This window comes from Moschus berezovskii, chromosome 3, assembly GCF_049115385.1.
Source record: "Moschus berezovskii isolate FMDL1 chromosome 3, NW_MosBer_1.0, whole genome shotgun sequence".
Taxonomy (NCBI): Eukaryota; Metazoa; Chordata; class Mammalia; order Artiodactyla; family Moschidae; genus Moschus; species Moschus berezovskii.
The window spans coordinates 33,203,692-33,229,091 of record NC_142462.1 but is presented as its reverse complement, the minus strand read 5'-3'; the positions used below and the strand labels follow the sequence as shown (position 1 = coordinate 33,229,091).

At 38.4% G+C, this 25,400-nt stretch overlaps 1 protein-coding gene across 3 annotated transcripts in view; it reads left to right on the top strand.

Annotated features, from left to right (window-relative positions):
- SNX13 (sorting nexin 13) overlaps positions 1 to 25,400 on the top strand; it is a 151,283-nt gene that overhangs the window by 14,026 nt on the left and 111,857 nt on the right. The window contains exon 2 of one of the 3 annotated variants that reach the window (XM_055420542.2): positions 11,141 to 11,233. The exons of 1 other annotated variant lie outside the window; for it this stretch is intronic. In XM_055420542.2, the coding sequence (XP_055276517.1) occupies positions 11,141 to 11,233 (93 nt within the window). Of the gene's footprint in view, positions 1 to 11,103; positions 11,234 to 25,400 lie in introns of all 3 variants that reach the window. One more of the 3 variants, XM_088833584.1, reaches the window with a different exon arrangement.

Sequence of the window (25,400 nt, the reverse complement as noted above, 5' to 3'; positions counted from 1 at the left end):
TAAAATGAGGCTTTTAATTAATGTTTGACAGAGCTGATTCAGGTTGAATAGACTAAATTTCTTTAAACAAACTTACTTATACTCCAGAGTCCTTTAAAAACTTAATAGCATTTATACATTGAAGGTATTTGATTTTCTTGTAACTAGCACTTCAAATGCAACAAGCATTTGAAGCAGCAAGCATTTGACCCAACAAGTAAAACTTTCTACAGTTCATAACTTTTATAAATAAAATAAATTAAATGTACAGTGAATAAGTTCTCTGAAATATTTCAATATTTCTGCAGGTTTAGTAACATCGTAAAATACATTTCAACTAAAATTCACAAATCTAAAAACCTGTTAGGCATTTTTAGGCGTTTTAAGTTGGAAATGAAGACCAATGTTACATCGTAATATGCCAATTACAAATAGTACTTCAAATAGCAAATACTACAGTTTGTCCCAAACTTTAAAAACTATTCATGAACTCAACACTGAACTATTGATGGCTATGAGAATTGCTTCCTAGCCTTTTTGAAAATTTCAACCCATTTACGTTTAAGGTAATTATTGATAACTACGATCCCGTAGCCATTTTCTTTATTACTTTGGGTTCAAGTTTATACACTCTTTCTGTGTTTCCTGTCTAGAGAAGATCCTTTAGCATTTGTTGGAGAGCTGGTTTGGTGATGCTGAATTCCCTCAGCTTTTGCTTGTCTGTAAAGCTTTTGATTTCTCCTTCATATTTGAATGAGATCCTTGCTGGGTATAATAATCTGGGCTGTAGGGTATTTTCTTTCATCACTTTAAGTATGTCTTGCCACTCCCTTCTGGCCTGAAGAGTTTCTGTTGAAAGATCAGCTGTTATTGATAAGTTTTAAAATGTCAAATGAAGTAATTCCCTTTTGACCCAGATGATCTAATTCTTCCCTTACTTTCTCAGTTTTTATTAACTTTCTAATTTATGTATTGCACTAGGACTAAATTTAGACTAACTATCAGGAGGACATCAAGTGAGGTGACACCTGTATACCATAACCATAACTAGAACTTTTGACCGACCAGTAATTTCTTCTGGCCATTAAAGCTTTTACTACAGATGAAATGAAAGGAAAAAGTTGTAGTATTCTCATGTTATGCTTTAAAAAGTGTCAGCGTTGTGTAGTTTTCTGCTTTGGGAAATACTATGGTTCTTGTCAATTTAATTAAGTTTTATAAAGCTGATCGCCGAACAATTGATGCTTTTGAACTGTGGTGCTGGAGAAGACTCTTGAGAGTCCCTTGTACTGCAAGGAGATCCAACCAGTCCATTCTAAAGAAGATCAATCCTGGGTGTTCATTGGAAGGACTGATGCTAAAGCTGAAACTGCAGTACTTTGGCCACCTCCTGCGACGAGTTGACTCACTGGAAAAGAGTCTGATGCTGGGAAAGGTTGGGGGCGGGAGGAGAAGGGGACGACCGAGAATGAGATGGCTGGATGGCATCACCGACTCTGTGGACATGAGTTTGAGTGAACTCCGGGAGTTGGTGATGGACAGGGAGGCCTGGCGTGCTGTGATTCATGGGGTCGCGGAGAGTCGGACACGACTGAGTGACTGAACTGAACTGAAATGAACTGAACTCAGAATTTATATAAGCTTTTCTCTTGAATTGTTCCTTTATAGAGAATAGAAAGATGAGGAATGTTAAAATCCTTTGTTTAAAAGAAAATACGTAGTTAGTTTGGTTGGTATTAGTAGTACTGTATAGTAGATTAAGAAAATGTCTTTCATTTGTAAGTTATTAATTGTACTGTACATCTAAATATGGGTATTAAGAACATAAATAATTGCAATTCCTTTATTCAGCAGCTCCTTATCTGCATTCCTGTAATAGTGCAATAAATTGTTATATTCAAGGAGTGGAGTGTTCATGTGATAGTAATGTTTACTTAGCTGAAGATTGTGCCATCAAGGTCTTCTGTGGGTGAATCTGTGTCTGTCTCTATTTTCCTTACTATAGCTATTTTTTCCTCCTTGTCGTTTTTGCTTTGTGGATATGTTGATTTTTCCCCCTCATCTCTGTCTTGTATTATTCTCTTCTGGGTCTGTAGTTCTGCAGCTTCCTTTCTCAGTTTTTTCCCTTGACCTTCACTCTTTTCTCTCCCTCTGAAGTAAATTTAACAGGCCACAATAAAGAGTTTAACTTTTATTTTTTAAGGTATATTCCATTTAATGGGTTTAAAAATATTTTCCATTGCTAATTTAAAAGGCAAATGTATGCTGAAGCTGAAACTCCAATACTTTGGCCACCTCATGCGACGAGTTGACTCACTGGAAAAGACTCTGATGCTGGGAGGGATTGGGGGCAGGAGGAGAAGGGGATGACAGAGAATGAGGTGGCTGGATGGCATCACCGACTCGATGGACATGAGTTTGAGTGAACTCCGGGAGTTGGTGATGGACAGGGAGGCCTGGCGTGCTGTGATTCATGGGGTTGCAAAGAGTTGGACACAACTGAGTGACTGAACTGAACTGATACACAGTTTATGTATATATTTTAAATAATACAACTCAGTATAACTTCCTTTTGTGTTGTTTGCCTTCTTGTCTGAATTTATTGATTAAAAAGCCTCATAATCTCAGTTAATGATATTGAAGTTTATTTTTTATGTGAATCAAGAGTATCTTGTACTTTCAGGATCATTGTTTTGTTGAGTTGTTACTGTACAGCCTTCAGGAACATGAAGGAAATTTTTCTGAACCTGTATCAACTTTAGAATATACCTTGGAAAGTTATCTGAATAGTAATACCTACAAAATCTACATCAGACTCTTAAGGAGTACCAAGGACTTTAAGATATGTCAGTTTAGTCACTTTGGGTTTTTCTGGTAAGTAGAATTTTTAAATCTTAATAAATCCCTTTTATTTGAGTCCTTAGATACGTCTGCAGAATTTTGCCCATCCCCTCCACATCATTTGAAAAAAAACCCAAACTACTTGAGAGCCAGTGTGAAATCATGGTTCAGGACATGCTTGAATTTTAAACCAAGCTTAGTTCACTGTCCCCTTCTGTGTCTTAAGCTGTTCTTCATCTATAGATTAGAGTTAGTAATATGTCGTAGAGTTGTTGTGAGAGTTAGAAATATATGTAAAGTGGTTAGCAAAGTGCTAAGCAGTTAATACTAAGCACTCTTTTAAAATAGGATGCTTCTTTTCATAAGAAGGAAAAGGAGAAGTAGGAGATTGGTGACAGTTAAGTATTAGGCTGTGCTTTGAACATCTAACTACTGTGACTTTCCTTTTTGTTGTTATGGGGAAAAGCAGAAGTTGAATTGTCAATATTGGGACTTTTATTTTTGTATTGTTAAAGTCTTATATGAATGAGGCAAAGGGACACTTATGAATATGGCCTATTTTATACTGTACTAGTTAACTGCCGTGGTAGAAGTTTTGTGCACTTTAGTAGAGAACAGTTTGGCAGTCTTCTGATGTATTAACTAAATTCATTCTTTCTAGCTTACTTTTGTAAGAGGAGCTTAAGATAATTTGCTGTGTGATTGAGTTTATTTTCCCACAAGCCATATGGGAGGATTCTAGTTTCTTTACATTCTCAAGAATATTTATTATTATCTGTATCTCAGTAGTGGTTTTGATTTGCATTTCCCTAGTCTTATGGCAGAAAGTGAAGAGTAACTCAAAAGCCTCTTGATGAAAGTGAAAGAGGAGAGTGAAAAGGTTGTCTTGAAGCTCAACATTCAGAAAACTAAGATCATAGCATCTGGTCCCATCACTTCATGGGAAATAGATGGAAAAACAGTGGAAACAGTGTCAGACTTTATTTTTTTGGACTCCAAAATCACTGCAGATGCTGACTGCAGCCATGAAATTAAAAGACGCTTACTCCTTGGAAGGAAAGTTATGACCAACCTAGATAGTATATTAAAAAGCAGAGGCATTACTTTGCCAACAAAGGTCCGTTTAGTCAAGGCTATAGTTTTTCCCGTGGTCATGTATGGATGTGAGAGTTGGACTGTGAAGAAAGCTGATCGCCGAAGAATTGACGCTTTTGAACTGTGATGTTGGAGAAGACTCTTGAGAGTCCCTTGGACTGCAAGGAGATCCAACCAGTCCATTCTAAAGGAGATCAATCCTGTGTGTTCATTGGAGGGACTGATGCTAAAGCTGAAACTGCAATACTTTGGCCACCTCATGCGACGAGTTGACTCACTGGAAAAGAGTCTGATGCTGGGAAAGATTGGGGGCGGGAGGAGAAGGGGACAACAGAGAATGAGATGGCTGGATGGCATCACCGACTCTGTGGACATGAGTTTGAGTGAACTCCGGGAGTTGGTGATGGACAGGGAGGCCTGGCATGCTGTGATTCATGGGGTCGCAAAGAGTCGGACACGACTGAGCGACTGAACTGAACTGAACTGAACTGAATGTCTAATAGAGCTTCCCTGGTGGCTCAGTGGTAAAGAATCCACCTTCCAAAGGAGGAGACGTGGGTTTGATCCTTGGGTCAGGAAGATCTCTGGAGAAGGAAATGGCAACCCACTCAAGTATCCTTGCCTGGAGAATCCCATGGACAGAGGAGCCTTGTGGGCTACAGTCCATGTGGTCACGAAACACTTAAATACGACTTAGTGACTAAACAACAAGAAGCATGTTCTGAGTCTCTGGGTCTTGACTGTGCAGATCCCTAACTAGGCTGGCTTTTTCTTTGAGCAGCACCCCATTTCCAGGAGTCCAGTCATGATTGTCTTGAGAATCGTTTCTGACAGTGGTCCAGCTGCCTCTTCACAGCAGAGTGTCTGCCCTCATCACCTCCACCTTGTTGCTCTTATTAACGTTTTAAAATTTTTAATTTAAAAATTTAAAATTTTTATTTACTACTTAAGTAAACCTTGACAATATACAAGTTAGTTCAGATCAGTCACTCAGTTGTGTCTGACTCTGCGATCCCATGGACTGCAGCACGCCAGCCTTCCCTGTCCTTCAGTATCTTTCAGAGCTTGCTCAGATTCGTGTCCATTGAGTCAGTGATGCCATCCAACCATCCCATCCTCTGTCGTCGCCTTCTCCTCCTGCCTTCTATCTTTCCCAGCGTCAGGGTCTTTTCCAGTGAATTGGATCTTCCCATCAGGTGGCCAAAGTATTGGAGCTTCAGCTTCAGCATCAGTCCTTCCAGTGAATATTCAGGACTGATTTCCTTTAGGATTGACTGGTTTGATCTCCTTGCAGTCCAAGGGAGTCTCAAGAGTCTTCTCCAACACCACAGTTCAAAAGCATCAATTCTTCGGCACTCAGCTTTCTTTATAGTCCAACTTTCACATCCATACATGACGACTGGAAAAACCATAGCTTTGACTAGACGGACCTTTGTTGGCAGAGCAATATATCTGTTTTTTAATATGCTGCCTAGGTTGGTCATAGCTTTTCTTCCGAGAAGCAGGCGTCTTTTAATTTCATGGCTGCAGTTACCATCTGCAATGACTTTGGAGCCCAAGAAAATAAAGTCTGTTCCTGTTTCCACTGTTTCCCCATCTATTTGCCATGAAGTGATGGGACCAGGTGTCATGATCTTAGTTTTCTGAATGTTGAGTTTTAAGCCAACTTTTTCACTCTCCTCTTTCACTTTCATCAAAAGACTCTTTAATTCCTCTTTGCTTTCTGCCATAGGAGTGGTGTCATCTGTGTATCCGAGATTATTGACATTTCTCCCAGCAGTCTTGATTCCAGCCTGTGATTGGCCTGGAATTTCACATGATGTACTGTACATAGGAGTTAAATGCCTTAATGTACTCCTTTGGAGTTTTGACCCTGTCTTTTGTTCCATGTCTAGTTCTAACTATTCTTGACCTGCATCCAGACTTCTCAGGAGGCAGATCAGGTGATCTGCTATTCCCATCTCTTGAAGAATTTTCCATAGCTTGTTGTGATCCTTACAGTCAAAGACTTTAACATAGTCAGTGAAGCAGAAGTAGATGTTTTTCTGGAACTCTCTTGCTTTTTCTGTGATCCAGCAGATGTTGGCCATTTGATCTCTTGTTCTACCTTTTCTAAATCCAGAAGTTCTCGCTTCATGTACTATTGAAGCCTAGCTTGGAGAATTTTGAACATTACTTTACTAGCATGTGAGATGAGTGCAATTGTGCGGTAGTTTGAGCATCCTTTGGCATTGCCTTTCTTTGAAATTGGAATGAAAACTGACGTTTTCCAGTTCTGTGGCCACTGCTGAGTTTTCCAAATTTGCTGGCATATTGAGGGAAGCACTTTTACAGTATCATCTTTTAGGATTTTGAATGGCTCAGCTGGAATTCCATCGCCTCCACTATCTTTGTTTATAGTAATGCTTTCTAAACCCCACTTGACTTAGCACTCCAGGATGTCTGGCTCTAGGTGAGTGATCACACCATTGTGGTTATCTAGGTCATTAAATATCCATTTTTTAAGATTTTTTCCATAGCAGATTCATTTTGAAGGTTGTGTGTTGAGCTGTTCCCTTATTATTACCATAGTTTGACTGACTGTTTTGCCTTGCTTTCTTAAGCAAGGTGTTAGTTTCGTGTTTTTCACATGGTGTAATCCAAGCTTTATGATCATGATCGTTGCTTGATAGAAATAAACACCCATAATAGTGTTGTCACTTAAATATTTTAAATGTTTGTTGAGTGAATGTAAATAAAATGAGTTAAGGATATGGTGTGTCTTTTGTAGGAAAAGTAATATGTGTAGTTTAAAAATAATAAAGTGTTATTTGCAATATATATGTATATTTAAAAAATTCACGCATCTTGAAAAGGAAACCAGTTTAGAAGAATATTCAGTAAAAAGTGAAAGTATTACTTGCTTTCTCTGTTTTAAAAACAGTCTGGGTACTTACTTCCATACCTTTCCCTATGTTTAGTACACATAAGAGAATATTTTCATTAAAAATTTACTCTTAAAGGTGGCAGTGTAAATTATCTTGTCCTGCTTTTATAAGCTTCTGAAGTGTTTGTCTACTTTTTCCAGTAGAGTTTGTTTATTGTTGCACTTTACTCTTCTCTTCCCTCTCCCTTTAGAGAGTAGTTGCTCACTGAATTGATTTGACACAGAAACCAAGGGCAAGTTACATCTAAGTGTTAAGATGCCAGTTAATGATAAGCAAAGAAGGTAGTCTGGTGAAGATTATCACTAGGAAAAAAATATTGGTGTGTTATAACACTGATTTAGATGATTAGTGAGAAGATCTGTGTATTCTGGATATACTTATTCAAGGTATACTGGATGTGCCAGATGTTATTCTTGGCACCAAGAATACATCAGTGAACAAAACATAGGCAATTTATGTCCTCATGAGACTTAGAGCTTATGGTTTATACAGGAAAATAAGCAGACAATTCCAACTTAATGTGATAAATGAAGATAGTGGCAAGAGAGTGGTTGAAATGGTGAACTGTGGAGTCTGATCTGGTTAGGAAAGTGAATGCAGAAGTAGGCTAAGTAAGGAGAAAGTAGAAGAATTAAGCATCTGCAGTTGTGAATAATAATGAAAAATAGATTTAACAGGTTTAAATAGTGTAAAACTGAAAGATTGTGAACATTTCCCATCCAGAGAAGACAGAATGATGAAGTTTGATGTGTGGTCTTACAGTGGCAAAAGTGGACTTGCAATGAAAGTTGGTGGAAGTGAAATGCTTATGGTTAACAGTAGAGATGGGAGTTCCCTGGTGGTCTGATGGTTAGAATTTAGCACTTTGACTGCTGTGACCCGGGTTCAATCCCTGGTTGGGGAACTGATACCCCACAAGCTGTGCAGCGTGTTCAAAAAAAAAACAAAGCAAAACAAAGAGTGTTGAATGGATGTATGTTGATATAATTCAAGGTTATATAGTACTTAGGATAGAGAAGCGTGTCGTGTGCTATTTATGTCAAGACTTTTGAGTGAATGGTTAGGAATGCCTTGGGGATCAGTGGTTTGTACCTGTGACTGCATGTTGCAAGATCACCTAATGTTACTTATTCTAACTTTGCTGCACGTTAGATAATCCAATGGCCAGTTCCCAGCCTCAGCTGTTCTGATTTAATTTGTATGGGGGTGTAATCTGGGCAGTGGGACTTTAAAAAGCCCCTAGGTAATTCTGATGTGCAGCAATTGCACAGTGACAGGGTGTTTGGTTTTTCTTTTTTTTCTTTTTTACAGGAAACTGGCTGAGAGTTATGGTTTGGACCCTGACCTTTCATTGTGAAGTTGGGGTACTTGATAAATGAAAGAATAAGCAACCTTTGAGAGTGCTGCAGGGGAAGCAGCTTTTACGTAAAGCAAACAGTGAAATTGTTGATGATATAGATGCATTTATTTTTATCATAGAGCAGAATAAACCCAGAAGGAGGTTTTGGGAGGAAGGGAAGCAATGGGAAGTTGGATAAAGGAGGAAGTAACAAGAACAGTACAGTGGTTAGAGTACAGGAGAGGACTGATAACTGATAAATTTATCTTTTGGTAGTGACAGGGCAACGATAACAGGGCATCATGGGTTCAGAATTGGTCTGGAAAATATATTTAGTGGTCCCATGGTGGATGAGAGTTGAGAATTGGGTGAATGGCTCTCAGGAGTCAGTTTAAGACCTAGATGGGCTGAACTTCATGGGGAGTCCTAGCTCCGTATTCTCTCTGTTAAGGGATGTGGATTGGTTGTGTAAAATCCATGGAGAAGTCCAGCATTTCACACAGCTGTTCCACAAGCTCCTAGGGGAGTGTTGAGAGGACTGGTCTTTTTTGTTAGCACAATAGCAGGAGGCAGCTCTGGAGTGTCAGGGTCTGGTTAGCTCTGCTCACTCCTGCACACTTCCTTGTGTGAGTTGGACCCTCTGCTATACCAAAGAATAGCAAAGCCTTTGCTTTTTCTTTATTTTTACACTTGATGCTTTTCAGGAACAATTTTAATTGCACAACTCCAGATTTTTTTCAGTGTTGAAGAAATGGTGTAGACTTAGAAACAGTGAAAAGGGACCTTGCATATTACCTAGGGAAACTTTATTTATACATTGGAATTTTATGCATAGAGGATTGAGATGAGTTTCATCAAGAAACCATTCAGTTTGGATTAACTGAAGTATAAAATATGGAACTAGAAATTTATAATTGTTTCACTGATTGAAATTTGTCAGAATAAATTAGTTTACTGCAATTCATTTGTTTAATTTGATACATGACTTTTTTGCATTGTTAAACTTGAGAGATGTCAACAGAGTGTAGCAAATTTATTTTTCTTTTAAATTGAAGCTTTTTAAAGTATAACACTAGTAGACTTCAAGAGCTACTCTAGTTATACAGATGAACTATGGAATTACTTTTGAAAGATGAGTTCATTCAAAAGCATAAAAAATTTTAATGTATTTTTGGTTACAATAGGGTAAGTGGTGAAGTAGTCAATTTGGTAGTAGCTGGAATATATAAATAAGAAAATTGTATGCTAAGTGGAAAATATACTTTTGCATAATTACAGTATATTATGTCAGCTAATAATTAAAACCCATGTGCCCTTACTAAGCAGAACATATGTCCATGATTAAAAGCTGTTGTACTTTTAAAAATTAATTGATTTTGTATTCAGTGATCTTATTTCACGTTTGAATTATGAAAGGAAAATTAACTTTTTGATGTTGTGGCACCAAGCATACGATGCCTATGATGGGTCATAGGGGTTTAGGTTACATCGAAAGGATGCTTTTAACAGCTGGTTGTGAAATGCATCTTTTTTTATATGTATCTTTTGTATTCATGGTTTTCAAATGTGCTTATTAGCAAGATGGCTGAAGAGCAATTATTGGTAAATGGTGCTTGTTTTCCTTTTCTCTTTTTTGGTTTGCATTCATTGATTACCTATGTTTAGGTGGGTATGATGGAGAAGGCGGTGGCACCCCACTCCAGTACTCTTGCCTGGAAAATCCCATGGACGGAGGGAATTGGTGGGCTGCAGTCCATGGGGTCGCGAAGCGTCAGTCATGACTGAGCGACTTCACTTTCACTTTTCACTTTCATGCATTGGAGAGGGAAATGGCAACCCACTCCAGTGTTCTTGCCTGGAGAATCCCAGGGACGGGGGAGCCTGGTGGGCTGCCGTCTCTGAGGTTGCACAGAGTTGGACATGACTGAAGTGACTTAGCAGCAGCAGCAGCAGGTGGGTATGAATAGTATCCATTTTTCTTAAGCTCAATTGATATTTATTAAAAAAAAAAAAAAAGCTGCACAACTAGTCAGTTGTCTCAATCATTTGTGGGCACATCTCATAGTTTAGTTTGCCAATGCAGATTGAGACAATTCATAGGAATGTTATTAAGATATATCTTTGGCTGTGGCAGCTGACATCATTTGGCTTAAATTTTCTAGACCAAAATTGTTTCTGCTATACTGTATGGTGGGAGGTTCTGATAACTCAGGTCAAAATTTATTATGTTAGAATATAATCAAAGCTGCTTCCTGTGGAAAATTTTGGCTTGCGTATGTGGCTTTAGTCTGCCAACTTATAAGAGCTGTGAGAACACTAGTTAGGCTCTTTAGTATTTATGGTTTACCTTATTTTTAGCTGTATATATTAATAGATTAGGGCTTCCCTGGTGGCTCAGACGGTAAAGAATCTGCCTGCAATGTGGGAGATCTGGATTCGATCCCTGGGTTGGGAAGATCCTCTGGAGGAGGAAACTAGCGTTGAAACCCACTAGTGTGGCAACCACTCTAGTATTCTTGCCTGCAGAAACAATCCCATGAACCTGGCAGGCAACAGTCCATGGGGTCCCAAAGAGAAGGACATGACTGAGCAACTAAGCTCAGCACAGCACAGCACATTAATAGATTAACTCTGAATCTGAAATACGGACTGCCAGCGCTCAGTGACTTCAGGTTACATAATACTCAACACCTCTTAAAGCCTGAAAGAATTGATGTTAGGGAAAAATGCCTGAGAGTTATGTAATCCAGTCTTCTAGATTTTCAGATTTCATTTATTTATTTATAATTGTGGTTAGATTCTCTAACTTCTGTCCTTGAATATAACGTGACTACTAGAAAATTACAATCTTAGAACTTTCTAATGACTTGCATGTAAAACTGAGTACATTAACCAGTACTTCATGCTTTTTTTTTTCCCCAGATGAATTCCTATTTGATACAATTCTTTAAAATTTCAGAGCTGCAGATATAGAGCAACAGTTGATTGGAGGAAGCTTGGATATCATCTGTTCCCAACCTGTTTACAGATGAAGAAATTGAGACTCAGAGAGGTCAGCTATAAGTGGATGGCCTAGAATCCAGTTCTAGAAATTGTGTCTTCTATCAGCTGACCCAGTTTTTTTCTTATTTTAAAGTTTTCCAAAAATTGAGGTGAAAGTGAAATTGACATAAGATAGTTACCGTTTTAAAGTGAACAATTCACTGGCATTTAGTACAATCACAGAGATGTGTGGTTGCCTCTATCTAGTACTAAAACATTTTCATCACCCCAAAAGGAAGGTTGTATCCACCACAGCTGCTTCCCATTTTCTTCTCCCAGCAGTTGGCAGTCATCATTCTACATTCTGTCTTATGGATTTTTCTAGTCTGGGTATTTCATATAAATGGAATCACATAATAGGCTACCATTTGAGCCTGGCTTCTTTCACTTAGCATAATGTCTTATCCCCGTTGTAGCATGTATCACTAATGTCTCATTCCTTCTTATGGTTGAATAATAAATACTTTTTGTAAGGAGAGACCACAATTTGCTTATCCATTTATTCATTAGTGGACATTTAGGCTATTTCCATCTTTTGGATGTGAACATATATGTATATGTATTTGAGTTTTCAGTCTGAGATATATACCTAGGAGTATTAATTTCTCAGTCCTGTGATAGTTGTATGTTTAAAGTTTTGAGTAACTGTCAGTCCATTTTGCACAATGGCTACACGATTTTATTAATGCATACTTATTAATACATACATATTAATGCTTATTAATACATATATCCCGTTTCCTTTCTACTTCTCTTTGTAAAATCGTGGTGACTTGAAAATGAACCAAAGATCAATTTGGTTTTTTTTTTAAGGTGTCAACTTTTATTTGGTACATCTTATAAAATAGATTTTTCAAACAGGTTTATGGTTTTTCTAATGGTTCATTGAATATGATCTTGCTTTGTTCTCTTCATTCAGACTGAAGTGAAGTTGTGCTCCTTCATTTCTTTCCTCTCACTATGTTTATGTTGTTAGAATCCATAAGAATGATTTTAGAGGTCTGTGTCACTTTCACACATTGGAGAGAGAAATGGCAACCCACTCCAGTGTTCTTGCCTGGAGAGTCCCTGGGACGGGGGAGCCTGGTGGGCTTCCGTCTGTGGGGTCACACAAGAGTTGGACACGACTGAAGTGACTTAGCAGCAGCAGCAGCAGCACGTGTGCTAAGTTGTGTCTGACTCTTGTGACCCCATGGACTATAGGCCGCCAGGCTCCTCTGTCCATGGGATTCTCCAGGCGAGACTACTGGAGTGGGTTGCATTTCCTTCTCGAGGGGATCTTCCCGACCCAGGGATCAAACCCGCGTCTCTTAGATATGCATTGGCAGGTGGATTCTTTACCACTAGTGCCACCTGGGAAGCCCTTTAGAGGTCTAAGTAAATGTAAATCTGTTTACTGTACAAAATGAAATGAAAATGATGAAAAAGAAAAAATAGAGAAAAAATAATAGCAAAAATAGTCTTGGGTACCTTCAAGGTGACTTTAGTGTGGGTCAGAGTTCTTTGCGTTCTGCTTTTGCAAAGAGCTTGGCAGTTGTTTTTTGTCTCTCTATCCATCCTGTCACCATAACTTACTTGTGAAAGCAATGCTTTGTATTATGCTTGATAAATGGGTAATGTAGAAATTTCAAAGTAAATGGTTTGAGATAGGGTAAATAGTCATTCGATACCTTAAGTTTTTGAGTAAGGTTGATTTTAATTTAGTTTGGAGTAAATAATGACCTGACATTATTAAAGTCTGCGTATTTCTTTCAGTATTTCATTTTTTAATTTGATTTTTTTCATAAAATGACCCTAAGTTATGTTTACCAGGAAAAAAAAAAGTTAAGATGCTAATGTCAACTCTGAAAGATCTAATTGAGTTTTTCTGTTAATAGAGAATATATTAATAGAATATAAACTTATATCTGTAGTACTGAGGAAAGAATCTGAAGGTCACTGTTTTTTATGTGTTTAGTTTTAAAGATAGAGACCTACTAAAAAGGACTGATGTTAAAGCTGAAAGTCCAATACTTTGGCCACCTCATGCAACGAGTTGACTCACTGGAAAAGACTCTGATGCTGGGAGGGATTGGGGGCGGGAGGAGAAGGAGATGACAGAGAATGAGATGGCTGGATGGCATCACCGACTCGATGGACATGAGTTTGAGTGAACTCTGGGAGTTGGTGATGGACAGGGAGGCCTGGTGTGCTGTGATTCATGGGGTCGCAAAGAGTTGGACACGACTGAGCGACTGAACTGAACTGAAAAAGGTCTTTAGCTTTATGAAAAGTATTAGCTATGTTAGACTTTTTTTTTTTTTAGGTATATAAGGCACAGAGATTCTGGAATTATCTTCAATGATGAGAATTTTACATTATAAGGTACTGGAGAAACTTGTGAAAAAAGAGCCTTATTAGATAGCCAGACTTCACAGTATACCATAAATGGTTGCTTTTCCTGATTTCAAATTGATTGAGATGTAGACTGGAGTTAAACAGATGTCTGACCACCAGAACATCATATATATATATATATATATATATATATACACACACCTATATATATATATATATAAAACAGATCTAGCTACATGGTTACCCTGTGACACTCCCTAGCATTAGGCTTTTATCATTGCCTATGCTGGCGCTGTGCCATCCTTTCACTGCTGCTTTTATTCTTATCACCCTCAGCTGACAGTCGCAAGAGATTTTATTGGCTAAATTACAGTCACCACTTACTCTTGATTACCTATGTTATTTGATAGAGCTAGTCTGTTTGTCTGTCTCATAGACCACTAAACCAGCTATAGAAATCTACCCTTGTAACTAGGGCTCAGTGTGATGGGGGTCATTCTTATAATTCAGAGCATGGTGATCTATACTTCAGGAATCCCTTAGAAGATGGTTTAAACCGTAGTCGGTAGGCATTTTTAAGAAGCCCAAGAAGGGAGTCAGTGTATCAGATGAGTGCTTTGTCCTCAGCCGCAGTTTCATTTTTTTACATAGATAACTATGTTTGCTTCAGGTACTGCTTTTTGGATTTCTGGTAGTCTTAATGAAGATCTCAATAGCAAAATAATTTATTACATATAACCCAGTTAAGGGTTTTAGGATCAGTTCAGTTCAGTCGCTCAGTCGTGTCCGACTCTCCGCGACCCCATGAGTCACAGCACGCCAGGCCTCCCTGTCCATCACCAACTCCCGGAGTTCACTCAAACTCATGTCCACGTTTTAGGATAGAGCCTTTTTATTCTCCCAAGTTTACATTCTCCTTGCATTTACAGAAATTCACAAGAGACTTCCAAGGAGTTGCCTTGAGTATATCTGTGAATTTGTTACATACACACTTACACACACCCCTCACTATCATCTCAAGTTAATTTTTAAGCCATTTAAGTATAAGAAGTATGTAATTCAGTTCCTTTTAGAAGTGAATAAACAAAAGTTGACAGACATTTTGATTGCCCAGGGTCCCATGATCTGTGAGCAGAGCTCATATTAGAAAGCATAGCTACTTGTGTATTACAGCGTGTGGTATCTATTTAGACTTGAAACAAAAATGACTTCCATATTGTTGGCATTTATCTAAACTTGTGTAGGAATTTTTCCAGTTATGACTCTTGATTGTCACTGTAAGGAATAGACATACATCCTAGTTATGTCACTTAAAACGGAGAATCCAGGGTAATACAGTGGAATGCAGCTGGTCCTGTGGGAACTAAAATGCTGACCTAAAATCTCAGTTCTCTCTCTTTCAGGGAATCACAGGGAATCAAAGAGTCTCTCATCTTGTCTTTTCAGAGTGTTATCTGCCTCATTTCCATTTTTCTCAGTTGGCTTCCTTGCTTACTGAGTGGCCTGTATATCCCCTTAAAATGGCTACTCCAGTCCCAGAGTATACATACCCCTTTTCAGGTTCAGTGCCAATCATCGACAGGCAGCAGTTTTTAACTTTTCAGATTACCGAGGAAGACTCTAGCTCAGTTCGCTGATGGAACCTGGTCTCACCAAGTATACACACTGTCTGCCTTGGTACACAGCCATGGTATTCCTTGGCTGTCTTTGTGTCAGGTGTATATTCCTGGTACAGTCAAGGTTGGAGATGAGGCAGAGAAGGATGGATAGGATAGTCTGATCCTCAGGGCTGTGGATAAGAAGATGGGATCGACACATGCCTTTTACAGTTTGTAAGAATTACTGATTTCATTTTTAGTTGTTCGTTTAGTAAACTACTAAATAGATCTTATTTTGAATGGCAAAGACTGAATAGACATCATGGTATATCTCTAGATCCTATACATTTCTGTATTTTTAAGTTTATTAAATGTAAATAAATCTCAAAAGTAGTAGCTCTCAAGGGTGGAAATACATGCTTCTAGGGAATGTTTCTTTTAAGGATCCCGCCCTTTGCTCAGATTATTTATTTTAATGCTTGTTTTTAATATTTTATGGTCCATTTTTTTTGTGAATAAGTGTTTAGTCTAATAGGGAGATTCCTCCTGAATTCATGCATGCATTCGTACATATCATAGAATCTTTGTATTGTGTTCCAGGAATTTTGCTAGCTGTGGGCATATTAAGTTGAATATAGTATTTTCTCTGCTCTTAAAGAATTCAGTGCTTTGGAAGCTGAACTGTCTCTAATGAAAGAGGTCAGACTCTCTTTGTACCTTTGATTCCTTCACCTACTGCTCTGTGCGTCATACCTTATCTCACTTCTGCTTTTTACTGGATCCTTCCGTAGAGCCTGCGTGCATGCATGTGTGTGCTCTGTCGTGTCCCAATTCTTTTGTGACCCCACAGACTGTACCTGCCAGGCTTCTCTGTCCATGGAATTTACTAGGCAAGAATAACAGAGTGGGTTGCCATTTCTTCCCATCCCTAAAGCCTGATATATATACAGATCTGTTCCCACTCACCTCTGAACTACTGCAGTCTATTTTTGTATTTGCTACTCTTTAGATGTCACTCTCAGTTACCATCTAGTTGTCAAATCCTCTGGACATTTACTGGCCTTTACGTACTGAGCTCTTCTCCTTTAGACCTGTTGATCATGCTTTCTAAGATTGTAGGACTCCATCCATTATTGGTTCTTTTTATACCTTTCTGAGCTTACCTTCTCAGTCATCTTCATGAGCTTCATTTTTGCTTTTCTGCTTCTTAAAATGTTGATGTTACCAGTATTTCATCCTTGACTTTCTGCTCTCTTCATAATCTGCTTCATTCTCATTTTTTTTAGGTGACTGTGTGGTGATCAGTTCTGATTCTATCAGTCCTGAATATTCCCTTGAGAATAACTTGTACTACTGTATCCATTTGCTTGCTAGCTGTCTTCACTTGAGCTCTGCATATATTTTTACTCTGAACATGTCCCATACTGATCTTCACTTCTTCATCCACAAAACAAAACAGCAAACATACCATCCCCCAGCCTTCTTTCTTTTATCTTATTTAGGGTGACTAGTTGTGCATGCATTGGAGAAGGACATGGCAACCCACTGCAGTATTCTTGCCTGGAGAATCCCAGGGACAGAGGAGCCTGGTGGGCTGCCATCTATGGGGTCGCACAGTCAGGCACGACTGAAATGACTTAGCAGCAGCAGCAGTTGTTCAGCCAGCTTAAGGAGCTGTGATAACAGCTCTTTCTTATGCTCCATGCAGTCTGTTGATTTGTTGATCAGATCTTCTAGATATTTCTCCAATATGCAGATTTCTGTTTATCATACCTGCTTCTGCTCTATTTCTGGCTTTTAGGTAATATGACTGTAATTGCTCTTTATAAATTTTCCTGCCTATTTCAAATCTTGCACATAATTGATAGAATGATTTAAACTTGAACATTACATATGTCTCTCACAATCTGTCCTTTAAAAACAACTTCCAGTGGCTCATCTTGGCTTCAGTGCCTACTCCTCTTGTCTTCTCATTATCAGTCGCCCTCTTCACTTGGCTGTGTCCTGTTAGTCTCTGAGATTAATCTTACATATCACCTTTCTCAGGATGTGTCCTCTGATTTGTCACTGCTCTTCCTTTTTAGGCTGGGTTGGAGTACCTGCTTCTTCTTACTAGTGCCTTGTAATAGCTGATGCGTGTTTGTCATTTTCTTACCGTATTATTTTGTATGTAATTCTCCTCCTCCACAAGATTGTGAGCTTATTGAGACCCAGAACAATCCTTTACTTGCAGAACCTGCCTATAGGGAGCACATGCTAGACTTTAATAAATGTTTGATCAATGAATGAAAGAGGTTTCTGGCCTAGAAAAGGTAGATATACATAAATAATTGCTATAGAACTTTAAATAGTGCAGTGGAGACAGGGAATGCAAGGACTGAACCTTCTAGCTGGGAAGGGAGAGGTGCTTCTAAGGGAAGACTTGCTTTATAGAAGATGGAAGTTTGAGCTGGTTCTTGAAGGGAACTTGATAAAGGTTTTGCTAGAAAGAGAGAATCCATCCTGGAGAACAAAAGCAAGAAAACAGGTCCTACTCATGAAAAAAACCAGGTATTTCTAATTCAAAGGTCATTTTGGCCTTTGAAAAAAAGGAGGATAGAATAGAGGAGAGGCAGGATGGAAGATGGAGTAGAGGAGAAGCAGGAATTGTAGTCTTGCAGGCCTGAGCAGAGGTCTTATCTAAGGCTTTGGTGGGGAGGAGAGGGAGGGCCACGAGAGATACTTAAGCTGTAAAATATAACTAGTTAGTTGAGTGTGAGAGTTCTAAGAGGGCAGTTCAAGATAACTCTTAAGATTTCTCTTTTCAGTGATTGATTAGGTGCTGGTATCTCTTTAATTTAAATAAGGGAATATAGGAAATTTGGGGTATGGTATAAATTTAATTTTAGACACAATGAGTTTGAAGTATCCATGAGAAATTCAGGCAAAAACGTTCAGCATGCTGTTGAATATAAGTGTTAGAAACTCGGGAGGTGTATCTGGATTGGAGACACAGCTTTGGAAGTCATGGTACATATGAAGTAGTTAAAAGTGGTGGATAAGAAAACAAGGTTACCTAAGGATTGCATATATAGCACGACTGTAGGAGAGTGAAAACAGAATCCTGGGACTTGCAGGTTTTCTTCTGCTTAAAGATAATCCGGAATACTTGCAAAACAGTGTCAGTTTTCCTTTATTCTTTCCATCTTTAACAGATTTCAGAAACTTCATCTTTGCAGCCCCTGTTTCTTCCTTTCATTCTTTGTTGTTGTTCAATTGCTCAGTCATGTCCAACTCTTTGTGACCCCGTGGACTGCAGCACACCAGGCTTCCCTGTCCTTCACCATCTCCCGGAGCTTGCTCAAACTCATGTCCTTTGAGTTGGTGATGCCATTCAACCATCTTGACCTCTCTCACACCCGTTTCCTTCTTCCTTCAATCTTTCCCAGCATCAGGATCTTTTCCAATGAGTCAGTTCTTTGCATCAGGTGGCCAAAGTATTAGAGGTTCAGCATCAGTCCTTCCAATGAATATTCAGGGTTGATTTTCTTTAGGATTGACTGGTTTGATCTCCTTGCCATCCAAGGGATCCTCAAGAGTCTTCTCCAGCACCACAGTTCTAAGGCATCGGTTCTTTGACGCTCAGCCTTTTTTATTGTCCAGCTCTCACATCACAAAGTTATAGCCATAACTTTTGACTATACAGACCTTTATTGGCAAAGTAATGTCTCTGCTTTGTAACTTGCTATCTAGGTTTGTCATCACTTTTCTTCCAAGGAGCAATCATCTTTTAATTTTATGGCTGCAGTCACCGTCTGCAGTGATTTTGGAGCCCAAGAAAATAAAGTCTGTCATTGTTTTCATTGTTTCCCCATCTATTTCCCATGAAGTAATGGGACTGGATCCCATGAACTCGTTTTTTGAATGTTGAGTTTTAAGCCACCTTTTTCACTCTCCTCTTTCACCTTCATCAAGAGGCTCTCTAGTTTCTTTTCCCTTTCTGCCATAAGGATGGTGTCATCTGCATATCTGAGGTATTGATATTTCTCCTACAGTCTTGATTCTAGCTTGTGCTTCATCCAGCCCGGTGTTTCACATGAGGTACTTTACATATAAGTTAAATAAGCAGAGTGACAATATGCAGCCTTGGTGTACTTTCCCAGTTTGGAACCAGTTGTTCCATGTCCAGTTCTAACTGTTGCTTCTTGACCTGCCTACAGGTTTCTCAAGAGGCAGGTCAGGTGGTCTGATATTCCCATCTCTTGAAGAGTTTTCCAGTTTGTTGTAATCCACACAGTCAAAGACTTTAGCTTAGTCAATGATGCAGAAGTAGATGATTTCCCGGAATTCTCTTGCTTTTTCTATGATCCAGTGGATTTTGGCAATTTGATCTCTGTTTACTCTACCTTTTCTAAATCCAGCTTGAATATCGGGAAGTTCTTGGTTCATGTACTGTTGAAGCCTAACTTGAAGGATTTTGAGTATTACCTTGCTAGCATGTGATATGAGCATAATTGTGTGGCAGTTTGAACATTCTTTGGCATTACCTTTCTTTGGGATTAGAATGAAAACTGACCTTTTCCAGTTTTGTGGCCACTGCTGAGTTTTCCAAATTTGCTGGCATAGTGAGTGCAGCACTTTAACAGCAGCATCTTTTAGGATTTGAAATAGCTCAGCTGGAGTTCTGTCACCTCCACTAGCTTTGTTCATAGTGATGCTTCTTGAGGCCCACTTGTCTTCACACTCTAGCATGTCTGGCTGTAGGTGAGTGATCACACCATCGTGGTTATCTGGGTCATGAAGATCTTTTTTGTATAGTTTCTGTGTTTTCTTGTCATCTCTTAACATCTGCTTTTGTTAGGTCCATAACGTCTCTGTCCTTTATTTAGCCCATCTTTGCATGAAGTGTTCCCTTGGTATCTTGTTTTCTTGAAGAGATCTCTCTTTCCCATTCTGTTGTTTTCCTCTGTTTCTTTGCTTCGTTCACTTAAAGAGGCTTTCTTATCTTTCCTTGCTATTTTTTTGGAACTCTTGATTTAGATGGGTTTATCTTTCCTTTTTTGCCTTTTGCTTCTCTTTTTTGCTATTTGCAAGGCCTCCTCAGACAGCCATTTTGCCTTTTTGCATTTCTTTTCCTTGGAGATGGTTTTTATCACCACATCCTGTACAGTATTATGACCCTCTTTCCATACATAGTTCTTCAGGCACTCTATCAGATCTAATCCCTTGAATATATTTGTTACTTCTACTGTGTAATCATAAGGGATATGATTTCATTTAAATTCATTCTTTATGCAGCTGGATTCTTCTTGAGGCTGTTAGTTTATTCCGCTTTGAAGTATTTGTTGTCAAACAAAACTAGGGAAAAGGAAATGCTTAAATATTTGTGTGAATTCACATCCCTTCATGACATGGGCATAGGTATTCTAACTTTACTTCCACCAAGAAACAGACTGCTCTTGTTTTATCTTTTGTTTTTCCTTTTTTGATAGATATAGATACAGATAAATATTTTACTTCTTTATTTAAAATAACTATAACGTGATAAATCACATCTTGGACTCACATCAGGTACACCTTGTAGCATGTGTTGGGACTGTGGCAATCCGGAAGCCTTTGTGGCTCATTTTCACGGAGATTGTTGCGACTCAGCTTTATTCCATTATTGCCTTGCAGAGGTGATTCCCAATTTTTCTGTTTTTCGAGAAAAGTTGTTCTATTATTCTTAGGTGATTTTAAAAAATTTTATTCAGAATTTAACAAAATAATGTGCTGACCACTTTTGATCCCTTTCTTAAACCTGAAATTCTTTGTATCAAAGACCAACCTGCATGACCTACTGAAATGGCTGAGATATGTTTGGTTCTGTTACTTACTAGGGTAGGAGAGGAAACTTGACTTGAAAGCCTCAGCTGACTAGTGGAAAATCAAATCAAATCCTTTGATTTTGAAGCTTGAGTAATAACGAGCCATGAAGTCAGATGGTCTGAGACCATCCCATTTTCAGTGAGTATTCTGGTGGTGAATCCTCCCCACCTCAGTTCCTTACTTGCTGAGGTTTTGATCCTGGGCACTACGGTCAGTGACTTGTAATCCTCCCCACCTCAGTTCCTTACTTGCTGAGGTTTTGATCCTGGGCACTACGGTCAGTGACTTGTTCAGTTAGGGAGGATATTTTTCTGTTATTTTACAGTCATATTTAATTACAAAATTAAACACACACACATACAAATGCAACTTTGGTATTTTGCCACCAGAATGTAACCCACATGAGTAATAATGTTTCTGTCACTTGGTGGGTTTCAAGTTCTGAGCACTTGATGTACTGAATGTACTTAAAGTATAATTTGTTAGAGCTTACTGTATTATCTTTATTTGTTTTGGTTGAGTCAAAGTAAAGGCTTTTTATAGAAAAATCTCCTCCTCATTCCATAGGAAAATCAGGGGGATATGTTGGAACTGGCCTTTGGCTTTTCTGCTTATTCTCCGTGGGAGGAGAAAGGAATGATTCCAGCAAGTGGAACTTTCATAGTTTTGAGTGTACATGTCCCCTTTTAGCAGCAACTTTCCTTTGTAAATAAATTCCATTTGTATAAAAGTTAGATCTCATAATTTAAAATTATATTTAAAAAGCTGTCCCACAAAATGTTAGGATTTGATTGTTGATTTTGATCTAGCTGGCTTCTGACCACACCAGATTATATTATGAGAGGAATTTATACACTAGGTATCTGGAATAAAAACAGTGTGATTTTCTTTGGGAGGAATGGCATTTCGGTGGAGCTGGTTGAAGTATGTGCTAATGTGTTATGTCAGCTAAAATTCTGATCACCTAACAATTTTCTTTAAATATATGACACATATTTTGTGTATGTTCTCTTAGATTTTCCTGTAGCAGAGGTGTTGATCTCTTATTTCTTGTACTAAGATAAGAGATTTTCAAATCTGTGAAATCAATCCAAATAATTGATTTTAATGAAAAAATAGGTTTCTTTATATTTTATTTAAAGTTGAATGTATTTTGAGCAGTTTTACAGTTGAGTTTTGTACTTTTGGGCATTGATAAGGCTGGCTATGACTGTTTACCAGTTTTTTATAATTAATGACTGGTAGTGTCCTGTTCCGGAGAAGGCAACGGCACCCTGCTCCAGTCCTCTTGCCTGGAAAATCCCATGGACGGAGCAGCCTGGTGGGCTGCAGTCCATGGGGTCGCGAAGAGTCGGACACGACTGAGTGACTTGACTTTCACTTTTCACTTTCATGCATTGGAGAAGAAATGGCAACCCACTCCAGTGTTCTTGCCTGGAGAATCCCAGGGACGGGGGAGCTTGGTGAGCTGCCGTCTATGGGATCGCACAGAGTCGGACACGACTGAAGCGACTTAGCAGCAGCAGCAGCAGCAGCAGTGTCTTGTTCAGAGAAGGCAATGGCACTCCACTCCAGTACTCTTGCCTGGAAAATCCCATGGATGGAGGAGCCTGGTGGGCTGCAGTCCATGGGGTCACACAGAGTCAGACACGACTGAAGCGACTTTACAGCAGCAGCAGCAGTGTCTTGTTACCATTGTCTCCTTTTGTAAAAGTATCTTGTGCTTGTAGTTATTTATATGTAGTTTTTAAAAGAGCAGTTTTAGATTTGTAACAAAATTAAAAGGAAGGTACAGAGATTTTACATGTACTCGCTGCTCTCACACATAGTCTCTTCTCATTATCAACCTCTCTCACCGGAATGGTACTTTTTTTTTTTTAACCAAAGATGAACCTATATAGACATGATAATCCATAATTTACTTTGGGGTTCAAAACTCTTGGTATTGTGTGTTCTGCTGGCTTGGATAAAAATATAATAATGTATATCCATCATTATAATGACTTGCAAGGTATTTTCACTGTCGTAAAAATTGTCTGTGCTCTGCCAGTTCATCACCCAGTCTTACACGCCCCCCATCTTTTTATTGTCTCTATAGTGTTGTCTTTCAGAATGTCATATGCTTGGAATCATACAGTAAGTAGCCTTTTTGCGTTAGCTTCTTTCACTCTGTAGTATGCATTTAAAGTTCCTCAGTGTCTTTTCATGGTTTGGCACCTCGCTTCTTTTTAGTGCTGAACAATACTCTTTTGTCTGGGTGTACCACAGTTTATATTTCCATTCACTTACTTAGAATGTCTTTGTTGCTTCCATGTTTTGGCAGTTATGAATAAGTTGATTTCACTTTTTGTGTGGACTTGAGTTTTCAGTTCTTTTGGGTAAATACCACGAAGTATGATTGCTGGACTGTATGGTAAAGAGTGTGTTTAGTTTTGTAAGGAGTTGTCAAACTATCTTCCAGTGTGGCCGTATAATTTTGCCTTGCTGCCAGTGAGTTCCTGTTGCTCCACGTTCTTGCTAGCATTTAGTTATTCTGGATTTTAGCCATTCTGATTGGGGTGTAGTGGTATCTTCTGTTTTTAGTTTGTGTCTCTCTGGGGACATATGATGTGGAGCATCTTTTCATGAGCTCATTTGCCATCTGTATATCTTTGGGGCTTCCTTGGTGGCTCAGATGGTAAAGATCTGTCTCCAGTTTAGGAGACCTGGGTTCAATCCCTAGGTTGGGAAGATCCCCTGGAGAAGGAAATGGCAATCCACTCTAGTATTCTTGCCTAGAGAATTTCACAGACAGAAGCCTGGTGGGCTGCAGTCCATGGGGTGGCAAAGAGTTGAACACAACTGAGTGACTTTCAGTTTCGCTTTCATATCTTCTTTGATGAGATGTCTGTTAAATAAAATCTATGGCCCATTTTTTAACCAGAATTTATTTTCTTACTGTTGAGTTTTAAGAGTTATTTGTAGTTTTGGATAAAAAGTCCTTTGTTAGATACGTCACTTGCAAATATTTTCCCCTAGTCTGTGGCTTGTCTTTTAATTATCATAATACTGTCTTTTGCAGATGTTTTTTAATTTTAATGGCATCTAGTTTATCAATTTTTTCCATAGATTATGTCTGGTGTTACATCTAAAAAGGCATCACCATACTCAAAGTCATCTGTGTTATCTTCTGGCGATTTATAGTTTTATGTTTTACATTTAGGTATATGGTCCATTTTGAGTTAGTTTTTGTGAAAGGTATACGATCTCTGTCTTAGATTAATTTTTGTGTGTGTGTGTGGATGTCTGATTTTGATAGCACCATTTGTTGAAAAGACTGTCTTTTGGTTTTGTGTAGTTTTGGAAACTGTTTAATATTGCATTTATCCCTCACAACTTACTTTGTTGCCTTTTATAGATGCAATCTTAAATACACTTAGACATAAAAGTATAAATAGCCTTGAGCATTGGGCTTAAGTTCAGTAGACAAATGATATTCTCAGTCCTACGTACTTCCCCTGTGGCACTGTCTTCTGTAGTGCTAGCATTTTTGAATCTTTGTTCACTTGGAATTTTACTAATCAGTTTTCAATAGTACCATTTTGATGGAAAGAAGTGGGTAACTTTAAAGAAAAGAAATTGATTTTTCTTGTTCACCTGCAAAACTGCTTTTGGAAGACAAAGTGAATTTGTCACTACTGTTTAAGCTCTGGAGGACTTATCTTTTTTGTATTCCCAAACATTTTGTAGCTTTTCATTATGGCACTTACTACAATTGTTTATCATTCCATGTGTATTTTACCTTCCTAGTTTGTGAGCGTTTTGAGGGCAGAAACTGCTTGATTCATCTTTGTATGATTAAGACCCAGTACATAGCTATCCATTTATTATAGGATCAGTGTAACCTCTGGAAACAATTATTTTAGAAGACAATAGTTCTTATTTAAAATGAATACATAACCCACATATGAGATAGGATGTTAAAACTCATTACTTAAAGTAGTTCCAGATTTAAAAGAATCTTTGTCTTAATTGAATAGGCAAGTGTATACTGCTTTACTGTCAACTAATCACAGAAATTTTTTAATCCCATTTTAAGTCTCTGGGCTGTGAACATTTGGCATGTTTGTGGACTGTTTATTTCTGGTATTGATTCCTTAAGAAATACAAGTGCATTTACTATGTAAGTGAATTTTGTGATTATTGTGTGTTTTAAAAAATGTTTTTAGTGAAAAATTTCAAACCTTAAAAGTAGAAAGATGAGTGTAATGAACTTCCCTCTCTCATACCCAGCTTAGACGTTTATCACCTCATGGCTAATTATATTTTGTGTTGACCCTTTTTCACTTTTCCCCTGCTGTCTACTTCCAGGATTATTTTGAAGCATATTCTAGATCATATGATTTCATCTTTAAA